At 36.5% G+C, this 12,108-nt stretch overlaps 1 protein-coding gene across 7 annotated transcripts in view; it reads left to right on the top strand.

Annotated features, from left to right (window-relative positions):
* Nucleotides 1-12,108, top strand: part of LPHN3 (latrophilin 3) — a 952,179-nt gene that overhangs the window by 815,860 nt on the left and 124,211 nt on the right. For all 7 annotated transcript variants that reach the window (XM_010841647.1, XM_010841644.1, XM_010841645.1 and 4 more), the window contains 2 exons: nucleotides 614-822; nucleotides 2,136-2,312. In XM_010841647.1, the coding sequence (XP_010839949.1) occupies nucleotides 614-822; nucleotides 2,136-2,312 (386 nt within the window). The remainder of the gene's footprint in view (nucleotides 1-613; nucleotides 823-2,135; nucleotides 2,313-12,108) is intronic.

Genomic DNA, 12,108 nt, shown 5'->3' with positions numbered 1-12,108 from the left:
CCCTAATTATGAATAATGTTGACAGTTTTTCTTGTATCTATTAGCTTTTTATATATCTATAATAAAGTATAATAATACTTTGTAATAATTTTATGTGTTTTGCCATTTTAGTATGAACTTAATTATTTGTTGAGTAGAAGAAATGCTTTATGTATTTATGAGTCATACGCATTTATATTTCCTAGTTTGTGGCTATCTTATTAATTTTCTTAATATTGTATTTGGTAGACACAGATTTTCAATTTTGATAAAGTTTAGTTTGCCATCTTTTTCTTTTATAATTAGTGGCTTTCAGGTCCTATCCAAAGAATCTTTGCTTTCCCCAAGATCACATAAATATCTGATATTTTGTTCCAGACTCTCTTTGATTTGAATGAGATAGGGATTGAGGGTTTTGTTGTGTTTTTTTTTAGTACTGATATGTTATTTTCGTATCATTAGACTCTCCTTTCCTCATGAATGACTGGCACTTTGGTTGAAATGAATGTTTGAATTTTGTTGTGAATATATATAATATAATATAAATTTGATTATAATCTAATTAGAAACATCTAGTCTAAAAAGGATGTACAAGCTAATTAGTTTCTTCCCAATTTATATGTACTTATTTTAGGAGAGATCAGAGTGGCCTTTGTCCTTTATAACAACTTGGGTCCTTATTTGTCCACGGAGAATGCCAGCATGAAGTTAGGAACAGAGGCCATGTCCACCAATCATTCTGTTATCGTCAATTCTCCAGTTATTACAGCAGCCATAAACAAAGAGTTCAGTAATAAGGTTTATTTGGCTGATCCTGTGGTGTTCACTGTTAAACACATCAAGGTAAGAAAATGTTTATCCACATTATATTTGTTATAAGTATGAAGTATATTAATTTCCTTTCATTGTCCCTATTATTTGACATATAGAGATCCATTTTCTATAAAATAGTGACTTTTTTCCCCAAAGTGAGGGAGGAGAGTAATTGTTGTATATGTGTATCAATTCAGTTCAGTTCAGTCGCTCAATCGTGTCTGACTCTTTGTAACCCTATGAACTGCAGCATGCCAGGCTTCTCTGTCCATTACCAACTCCTGGAGCTTGCTCTCAAACTCATGTCCATCGAATCAGTGATTCCATCTAACCATCTCATCCACCATTGCCCACTTCTTTTCCTGCCCTCAATCATTCCCAGCATTAGGGTATTTTCCATTGAGTCAGTTCTTCGAATCAGGTGGCCAAAGTATTGGAGCTTCAGCTTCAGTGTCAGTCCTTCCAATGAATATTCAGGATTGATTTCCTTTAGCCTTGACTGGTTTGATCTCTATGCAGTCCAAGGGATTCTCAAGAATCTCTCCAACACCACAGTTCAAAAGTAGCAATTAGGTAAAAGTATAGATGGATTTATAAATACTTAATTGTAATTAAAAAGAACTAGAAATATGTTCAGTGGAACTGGGCATAACTACACATCTGACATTACAAGTAATTATGCCCTTTGTGTGTAGATATAATTTTATGCATATGCAAAGATTGTAGTGTAAATTGAACGAAAAATTTTAAAAACTGTTCTCTCAGAGAGGCTTTCCTGGTGACTCAGATGGTAAAAAATCTGCCTGCAATGCAGGATTCCCAAGTTTGATCCTGGGGTTGAGAAGATCCCCTGTAGAACAGAATGGCAACCCATAGTTCTTAGAGTACTAAGTATCTTTGCCTGGAGAATTTTCATGGACAGAGAAGTCTGGTGGGCTACAGTCTATGGTACAGCAAAGAATCAAACAAGACTGAGCAATTTTCACTTTCACTTTTCTTCCACTTTCACTTTTATCATCTCAGAAGTTTATTATATACAGCAATTCTTTGCTTTGTAGGATATATTAATTGATGTGATTCTGAGATAATACTAGTATCTCTTCAATATTATTTTTAAATGAATTCACCTGGAATCAAGGGGAATAAATAACATATATTCATATATTCACATTTATTTAGAATTGATAAGCCCCACTTAATATGAAAACATTGGTAGACATCTCCAGAAATATTGGAACATAGTATGAAATTTTGTTAGATGTAAATAAAATGCCTACTTAATTTGCATGATCATAAAGTAGTTATTGGCTTTACTGATTTTTTTTGTTTGTTTTTTTCTGTAGCAGTCTGAGGAAAACTTCAATCCTAACTGTTCATTTTGGAGCTATTCCAAGCGCACAATGACAGGTTACTGGTCAACCCAAGGCTGTCGGCTCCTGACAACAAATAAGACACATACTACATGCTCTTGTAACCACCTAACCAATTTTGCAGTACTGATGGCACATGTGGAAGTTAAGGTAAGATATATAGCGTATGATAAAATTCCTTAGCATACAGTTAAGACACTAACTATAAAAAGTCTTACCTCTGCACCTATCTTAGTATTCTAGCTTTTGTAGTAATTCTATTCAAGAACTCTCTGATGTTCAACCCATACCATAGTAGATGATTCAAATAACTCTTTTTTTTCGAGTATCAATATAGTTCATAATATTGAAATCTGATATGAAATAAAATTTTGCTGATAAAACTTCCCCTGTTATTCCCTGCTTTTATTTTGTATGAATAAATGTCAGACCATATCCTCATGATCTGGACAAGATAGGACCTCAGCATTACAGGCCAGGGCAATGGGGTTAAGAAGCTAGAATCTGTTAGGCTGAAGACTAAGGAGCCATGCATGAGATCAAATACTCTCAAAATGAGTGTTGGGAAAATAGCCATTAAACACATTGTAATAATGGTTCTGCCCATTCAAAAGCACAATTATAAGGAAAAATTCAGGTAATGGATTGTTTCCAAAATCATAAACATGACTAACTTGGATGCATCAGTCTCTTTCTAGGTGATTGGTTGTCATGGAAGGCAGGATGAGTATTTAGATTTCCGATATAGCTAGGATATAAAAATACAAAGGGATTACTAACTTGGCTATAGAGATTGATAGATGGGTTATAACAAGAAATTATGACTGTGAATTCTCTTCTCATCTTCCTGATGTGAATAAAAATAGAGGAAGTATCATTGGTTTTCCAATGCATCTTAAAACATGAAAACCATGGCAAAAATTTTATCTACCTGATATCATCGATCCAATAATTTTATCCAAAATTTTATTTGGCTCTGTCGAAGTTAAAAATGATAAAGGTAGAAGAAAACAAAATCCAAGCCCACTCAGCACCTAATAAATTACCTTAGCTGTGTCAACACAGTCAAATTTGGTCTTTTAAGGACTACAAACAGTATTTTGTCAGAACTTCACAAATTGATAAGCTAAGCAAGATTGGCCACACTAACAAATATTAGATTTAAACCTGGAATGTGTTCGTATGACTCTAGGATTCTCTCTTTTCAGCTTAGGGTATAAATTCAAACACAGGAAAATGTATCATATTTCAAGGAAGAAGAAAATACAATTTTTTGCTCAGTTCATTGCAATAACAATCTCTACTCAGTCCATTACACAAGAATCTTGACTGTGACCATTATTGTATGTCAAAAAGAGATAAAATAAATGGAAATCAGTATTTTCCTTCAGCAGTCAGTAACAAAGTATGCCCTGGATTTCTTATATCACAATCTCTTGAAGTTATGAGAATCATTCCCATCCTGATCATGCAATGTGAATTTGACACTTGAAAAATGAGAAGCAAACAGAATGATCATCTCTGAAAGTCCAAAAGAAAATGCAGCAACCAAACTTACATTAGACTAATGTCTAGAAATGAAGGCTAGTTTATTCATGCACAGTGAGATATGCAATAGCCAGTTAGAATAGATATTTACATTGTCTAGTTATCATTCTCTAATTCCACAGGAAAATCTATAAAGAAAACAAAATTACATTGGAGAATTTTGCTTGATTAGCTTGAAAAGAGCAAGAAGAATTAGCTGAGTCTAGATGCTGTTGCTATTAATCTGTGGTGCCCTGATGTATCTGCACTCCAGGGCTCTACCGATGTACTGAGTTGCTCTTTTCTATCATCTGTGTTATCCCTGCAATTCATTCAGTACTTCCTTCTTTCTTTTAAATAATATTTTTCAAGCACCTAAGTAAAGATATTGATGTGTTACACAATAGGTTCTGAATAAATGTAACTCCCTTCTTCTAATCTGCCAGAGATACCAGAAGATTCTAGTATTCCAGTGGAACTTAGGTCATTCATGATGCTTACATTTTTAAGGGGAAGGAAAGGGCAGAGAAATGAAGCTTCAGTCATAATTGTGATAAGCCTTATAATTGATACCTACACTGTGATTTAGGACACAGAAGGGGTTCATCTAAGGCAGGACTGATCAGAGAGAGGGCTTTTCAAAAAAGTGACCTACGCTGAAGGATAAGTAGGATGAATTTAGTAAGGTAAACTGTGTAAAACTTGCATCAACCACATTCTTGGAACAGTTTGCCTTGGGTACAGTATTCTCTCTTATCTGTTTCCTACCTCGGCAACTGGTCCTTTTGAGCTTCCTTTGCTGGTGCCTCCCCATCTCCACAGCCTCTTGTGTTGCCCTGGCCAGGAGTGTAATCCTAAATGTACTCCAGGCACTATCCATTTCTCTGTAGTTGATCTCATATGGTGGTATGCTATAACCATCATCTCATGATCCCCAGGTTTCATCTCCATTTCTTAACTCCAGACTCCTAGATTCAATAGTTAACTTGATATATCCATCTAGACTTCTAATCAGTGTCACAATTCCAGAACAACACTTTTGGTGTTTTCCTATAAGTTTTTTCCTTCTTAGTAAATGGTTACTCTGTCTTTCCAAAAGCTCTGGAATAACCCATCCCCACAAAAGACTGTGGGAAGTAAGAGAAAGGAGGTCACTGGTCTCAGCCAATTTACAGTTTATCAAGGGAGAGAAGCATTAAGACTGACTTTTGAAGGAAAGGGATGCACTAAAGTGACAATAGGTCTTCCCAGGCGGTGCTAATGGTAAAGAACTCACCTGCCAGTGCAGGAGAAATAAGGGTTTGATCCCTGGGTTGGGAAGATCCCCTGGAGGAAGGCATGGTAACCCACTCCAGCATTCTTGCCTGGAGAATCCCATGGTCTGAGGAGTCCATAGGGTCACAATAGTCAGACATAACTGAAGTGACTTAGTACGCACACACATGAAGTGACAATATTACTGAAAACCTGCCTCTGTGCACCAGTACCAAAATGAATCTCAGATGCAGAATTTTGGGCGATTTAGGAAAGAACATTGCTTTACCAAGTAAAGGGGGCCACTGCATGTTAATGCCCTCAAAATTGTGCATCCCCACCTGAGGGGCTGTTGTGAGGAGTCTTATATTTAGAGTTTGTAGGCAGGGTTGCTGATGAGGATCAGGGTGCATGTGGGGCCTGCATTCCTTCAATCCAGAGGTCATCTGGCATCAGGTGGTCTTTGGATGAGCTTCTGTGGTTTTTGAGGTTCTTCTCTGACCTTCTGTCTGCAATGAAGGAGGCTTCATTAAGTTAACAACTTCCATTTGGTGGGGGTTTTGGTTCTGTACAGAATTCAAAGGCATTGCTATGTATATGCCTTAAGGAGGAAACAGAACCCTTTCCCAAGGCTGCACTATTATTTCTTGACTGCTCCTTCCTTGTCTCTTCATCTCCTCCCTTTTCTTATTAGCAACTGTTTGAATCTGTCCTTTGGAACTCAGGGAAGATCATGGAGGCTGAGTGAAGCCTGTTTCATATTAGAAATGGGGAACATGGAAAGACATTTTTGCCTGGGAGCCCCACAGAGTCCTGCTCAGTCCTACACAGCTGATTAACTACTTTTGAGTTTTCTCTGCTTCTCTTGTCTATGGAAACATTTGATTTTCTTCTCTTTTAGATTTTCTTCTCTTTCCATTATGAAAGTTTATATAATATAGTTTTATACCAAACTGTGGTAGTATGTATGGCATTTTAAAAAAACTTTTCATTATTGAAATCATGTGCAGATTTGTCTGCTGTTCCATAAAATGTTGAATACACTAAATTCAAATATCTGTCTCTTCTCCTACTAGTAATTCTCTTTGTGAACAATCTATTTGGGAGGAGTATTTTAGTTTGCAGGATCATAAGTTTCAAACTAATTGACTAACGTTTCTACTGTGGTTTTTGAGAACACAGTAACAAATGCTTTAGAAATCACCGATAGCTGTTTCCTCTACTCAAATGATAATTCTTTGGGAGAGAATTTAAAAAGTGCCCGTGATCATTCCTGTCAGTTCAACTTGATGTTGATTTTTATTATGTTTAAAAGGCTTCATTTTCCTTAGTTTGATGCTTGCATCTCTCTTTTGCCCTCTCTTTTCTTTTTAGCTTAGTATATCCTATTGCTTCTACCTCAACATTACCCCAGTCCAAGTATAGGTATTATTTTTCTGTTTAAAAACATTGTATTTTTTAATTTAATATTGATTTAAAACAATTTGAACAATTTCAAACAATTTTGAAATTTTTAACTTCATATCATGGTTTCTGTGTGTCAGGTATTTTATAACTAGATTTTCTAAGTTAGAAGGAAATACACTGTAGGGTTCTGCAGTGGGACATGAAGAAAAGTACTTGCTTTTTAAAAAGTCTAATTTTATTTTTAAAGTCCAAAAGAAAAGTTAAGAGTTTAAGAGAGGATTTTATTAGTGAAAAATAGAATGTTTAATGTTTGTTGATAAAGGTTGTACACTTTCATTCCCAGTTTTTTTATTCTCATTTTATATATTGTCATCTGTACTGTAATGGGTTTGAGGTGAAAGTAGAGATTAAAACTCATAACTGCTCTTGGGCTCCAAAATCCATGTGGATTGTGACTGCAGCCGTGAAAATAAAAGATGCTTCCTCCTTGGAAGAAGAGCTGTGACAAACCTAGACAGGGTATTAAAAATCAGAAACATCACTTTGCAGACAAAGGTCCATCTAGTCAAAGCTGTGATTTTCCCAGTAGTCATGTATGTATGTGAAAGTTAGACTATAAAGAAAGCTGAGCACTGAAGAATTGATGCTTTTGAACTGTGGTGTTGGAGAAGACTCTTGACAGTCCATTGGATAGCAAGATCAAACCAGTCATTCCTAAAGGAAATCAGTCCTGAATATTCACTGGGAGGACTGATGCTGAAGCTGAAGCTCCAGTACTTTGGCCATCTGACACAAAGAGCTGACTCATTGGAAAAGATCATGATGCTGGGAAAGACTGAGGACAAGAGGAGAAGAGGGTGGCAGAGGCTGAGATGGTTGGATGGCATCACTGACTCAATGGACATTAGTTTGAGCATACTCAGGGAGATAGTGAAGGACCGAGAAGCCTGGCATGCTGCAGTTCATGGGATCACAGAGTCAGACATGAGTTAGAGACTGAACAACAAGAGTATATAATACTTTAATTGATGTATTTATTCAGAGGGAAAATAAAAAAAACAAAACTAGGTAACTCACAAATTGAATACCCTCCAAATATGTAAAATTCCATGAAAACAAAATGGTTTTAAAAATGTAAAATTTTATTGTATAATCTTAAATATTAACTCTATCAAAATTTTTGACAACTTCTTAGAACCAAGAATTATTATTAGATTTTCTTATCAAACAATTTCATAGTAATATGTTTCCTTCATAGATTTATTAAAATATGAAATTATTTATTTGCTAGTATGCTGTTTTATTGGAGAAGGCAATGGCACCCCACTCCAGTACTCTTGCCTGGAAAATCCCATGGACGGAGGAACCTGGTAGGCTGCAGTCCATGGGGTCGCTAAGAGTCGGACACGAACTGAACGACTTCACTTTTACTTTTCACTTTCACGCATTGGAGAAGGAAATGGCAACCCACTCCAGTGTTCTTGCCTGGAGAATCCCAGGGACGGGGGAGCCTGGTGGGCTGCTGTCTTTGGGGTCGCACAGAGTCCGACACGACTGAAGCAACTTAGCAGCAGTAGCAGCAGCATGCTGTTTTATTGTCTGCCTCCTCTGCTAGACCCTAAGCTCAGTATTATGAACAGAAACCTGAAAGAAATGAGAATCAGTCTTACAGATCATCTGGGGAAAGACTCTTCTAGGCAGAAGGGACAAGAACACAATCCTGAACTGGGGGTAATTCTGATGTGAACTGCAAGAACAGTGTAGTTGGAGTGGAAAAAAAAATTTTTCGTTACTTATTTTCTCCACTCTTTATAGAACTTTAATAGAAAAAGATGAAACAGTGGTAAACACCCACATACTCCTTATTTGGAATTACATTTAAATTTTTGACACATTTGACTTTAACTTTTCTCTGTATGTACATAGCATATATAATGTATTATTTGACTCCTTGAAAGTAAATTGCTGATTTTATAACATTTAATTCCTAAATCTTGCAGCAAATGTGTTTCAGGAAAAGTCTCTACCGTTAAAACACACAAGAAATTTAACTTTGACTCAGTATTATCATCTACTGTATAATTCATACACAGGTGTTCTAGTTATCCTGATAAATTGCTTTATAGCCATTGTGTTTCCACTTAGGACCTAGTCAAACATCATGCGTTACCTTTAGTTGTGACATTTCTTTGGTTTTCTTTAGAAGTAACGCCACCTATTTTTGTCTTTCATGAAAATGACATGTTGCAGAGTTCAGGTTATTTGTCCTATAGAATGTTTCACAATCTCAGTCTCTCTTATTGTTTCCTCATAGTTAGATCCAGGTTACATTTTTTGGGCAAAATAATACCTTGTAGGAGATGCTGTATCCTTCCCGTTGTGTAGCTCACATGGTGAAGAATCTGCCTGCAATGCTGGAGACCTGAGTTCAATCTCTGGGTGGAGAAGATCCCTTGGAGAAGGGCATGGCAATTCACTCTAGGATTCTTGCCTGGAGAATCCCATGGACAGAGGAGCTTGGTGGGCTATAGTCTATGGGACTGCAGAGTCAAGCGCAACTGAGCGACTAACACTTTCACTCCCACTGGAAAAGGAAGCCACTTATAGGAGTCACTAAGTTTGATCACCTTGTTAAAGTTACATTGTATGGGAACATTTAAGTTTTTAATTAAGAGAAACGTGGATGAAAAGTTAGTTTTATCCATCTCAATTTATTTCATTGTAATCACTTTATCCCACCCTTCATTTGTTCCTCAAATATTTAAGTACTGTTTTTGGGACGGACAAAATTTGTGATCTAGTTTGTAATACAGATAAGTAATCAGCAAAATTAGTGTCTTATGAGAAATGTCTTATTGTTGTGTTAGAGAATGCTGTAGAAACACATGGTGGACATGCTATTATTCAGTCAAGTCTGACTTTTTGCGACCCCATGAAAAATAGTTGGTCACCTCCCTCTGTCTATGGAATTTTCCTGTGAAGAATACCACAGTGATTTGCCATTTCCTCCTCCAGGTAGAAACACATAGGGGAAAGCCTTAATTTGACCTTAAGAGATCGAAGAAGATGCTCTAGATGAAATGCCATAACTTTAAGCAAAATGAGTGACGGGGTTGAGGTAGCATGAAATAGGGTTCAATTTTTTATGGTGTGTATTTTCAGTAAATTTTATATTATTTTAGAGAGTATTAGTTGCATTCTTCCTCTTATTTGTTTTATTTCTAAGATGTAGCATTTTTAAGCAAAACAAAAAACAAAAAACCCTGCAATCTTCTAACACATCCTAAATCCTTACCCTTAAATTTCTCAGGTTCTTGGTTGTCTTCAGTATATAAACATGGCTAAAAATAGCAGCTGGAGCTGCATCTGCAATTCTAGTGAGAAATACTTTACAAGAAAAATAAGTAATCAAGGGATTGCAAAAAGTAGAGATTTGATAAGGACTTCAAGCCTCAGAGAGGCCAGTGATAGTAGGAACTAATATAATTTCTTTAATGTCTACTTACATTGTCTTATTTGATCCATAGCACCATAATAGGTATTGTCATCATAATTTATTTCCTTGTTTTATAATCTGAAGGGAAGTTAGGATAAGAAAATTTAGGAAACTTAGTATCCTGATTCCAGCTAATTGCCTCTTCTTCTACAGCACATTATCTGAACTCACTGTACCCATTATTAATCAGGTAAATGAGGGTAATAAAATTATTTTCTAACATTGTCTCAGGGTTAAATTAGTGATTGAACAGCAAAATCTATTAAAATCATGTTGAGAATTATAAAGATTTCTGAAAATATAAATGTTTAATTCACTATATACTCAAGTGCCCTCAAAACCTTTGAGCTTTTGATCCTAGGAGTAGTTAACTATCAAGACTCCAATATTTAATTGAGTTTCTAATAATAAATAGTCCTCTACTGGTACATGAAAGAAAGACATTTAGACCAGTGCTTTGCATCACTGTTCAAAGTGACAGATTATTTTTTTTTTACAATGAAATTGTCAAGTTATAAATAGATTTACAGCAAGATATCATCATAACTGCCCAAAACTTCCCAACGCTTCAAAATGGTTATGTGGACATTGTGAATTCCTATAATGTCAGCACCACCAAATTCAAGTTAACTACAATCATAAGTTAGTACTAAGTATACATAATCCTTTCATTGATTGGATTTCTTCTTCATGTGTGAGATGATTTTTAAGATAGACCAAATGATGAAAAGACACTTACTCCTTGGAAGAAAAGTTATGACCAGCCTAGACGGCATATTAAAAAGCAGAGACATAACTTTGCCAACAAAGGTCTGTCTAGATAAAGCTATGGTATTTCCAGTAGTCATGTATGGATGTGACAGTTGAACTATAATGAAAGCTGAGCACCGAAGAATTGATGCTCTTGAACTGTGGGGTTGGAGAAGAATTTTGAGAGTCGTTTGGACAGCAAGTAGATCCAACCAGTCCATCCTAAAGGAAGTCAGTCCTGAGTATTCATTGGAAGAACTGATACTGAAGATAAAACTCCAATATTTTGGCCACCTGACGTGAAGAACTGACTCACTGGGAAAGATTGAAGGTGGGAGGAGAAATATCACTATTTCCTTCTTTTTTATGTTTGAATAATTTTCCATTGTGTATACTATATCTTCTTTATTCATTCTTCTGTCAGTAGACTTTTATGTTGCTTCCATGTCTTCACTTCAGTACAGTCGCTCAGTCGTGTCCAACTCTTTGTGACCCCATAGACTGCAGCACCCAGGCTTCCCTGTCTACCACCAACTCCCAGAACTTGCTTGAACTTGCTCATGTCCATCAAGTCAATGACACCATCCAACCATCTCGTCCTATGTTGTGCCCTTCTCCTTCTGCCTTCAATCTTTCCCAGCATCAGGGTCTTTTCCAGTGAGTCAGCTTTTCATGTCAGGTGGCCAAAATATTGGAGCTTCTGCTTCAGCATCAGTCCTTCCAATGAATATTCAGAACTGATTTCCTTTACGATTGATTGGTTGGATCTCTTTGCAGTCTGAAGGACTCTCCAGAGTCTTCTCCAACACCATTGTTCAAATGCATCAATTCTTCAGTACTGAGCTTTCTTTATGGTCAGCTCTCACATCTGTACATGACTACTAGAAAAACCATAGCTTTGACTAGACAGAATTTGTCTGCAAAGTAATGCCTCTGCTTTTTAATATGCTGTCTAGGTTTGTCATAGCTTTTCTTCCAAGGAGCAAGGGTCTTTTAATTGCATGGCTGTAGTCACCATCTGCAGTGATTTTGGAGCCCAAGAAAATAAACTCTGTTACTGTTTCCATTGTTTCCCCATCTATTTGCCATGAAATGATGCGACTGGATACCATGATCTTCTTTTGTTGAATGTTGAGTTTTAAGCCAGCCTTTTCATTCTCCTCTTTCACTTTCATCAAGAGACCCTTTAGTTATTCTTAGCTTTCTGCCATAAGGGTGGTGGCATCTGCATACCTGAGGTTATTGGTATTTCTCCCAGAAATCTTGATTCCAGCTTGTGCTTCATCCAGACGGGCATTTCCCATGAAGTATTCTTGCATATAACTTAAATAGACAGAATGACAATATACAACCTTTACATACTCCTTTCCCTATTTGGAACCAGTCCATTGTTCCACTCTGGGTCTAACTGTTGCTTCTTGACCTGCATACAGGTTTCGCAGGAGGCAGGTAAGGTGGTCTGGTATTCCCATCTCTTGAAGAATTTTCTACAGTTTATTGTGATCTAACAGT

The sequence above is a fragment of the Bison bison genome, unplaced genomic scaffold (genome assembly GCF_000754665.1).
Source record: "Bison bison bison isolate TAMUID 2011002044 unplaced genomic scaffold, Bison_UMD1.0 scf7180017864165, whole genome shotgun sequence".
NCBI lineage: Eukaryota > Metazoa > Chordata > Mammalia > Artiodactyla > Bovidae > Bison > Bison bison.
This window is presented reverse-complemented; position numbering and strand designations above follow the sequence as displayed.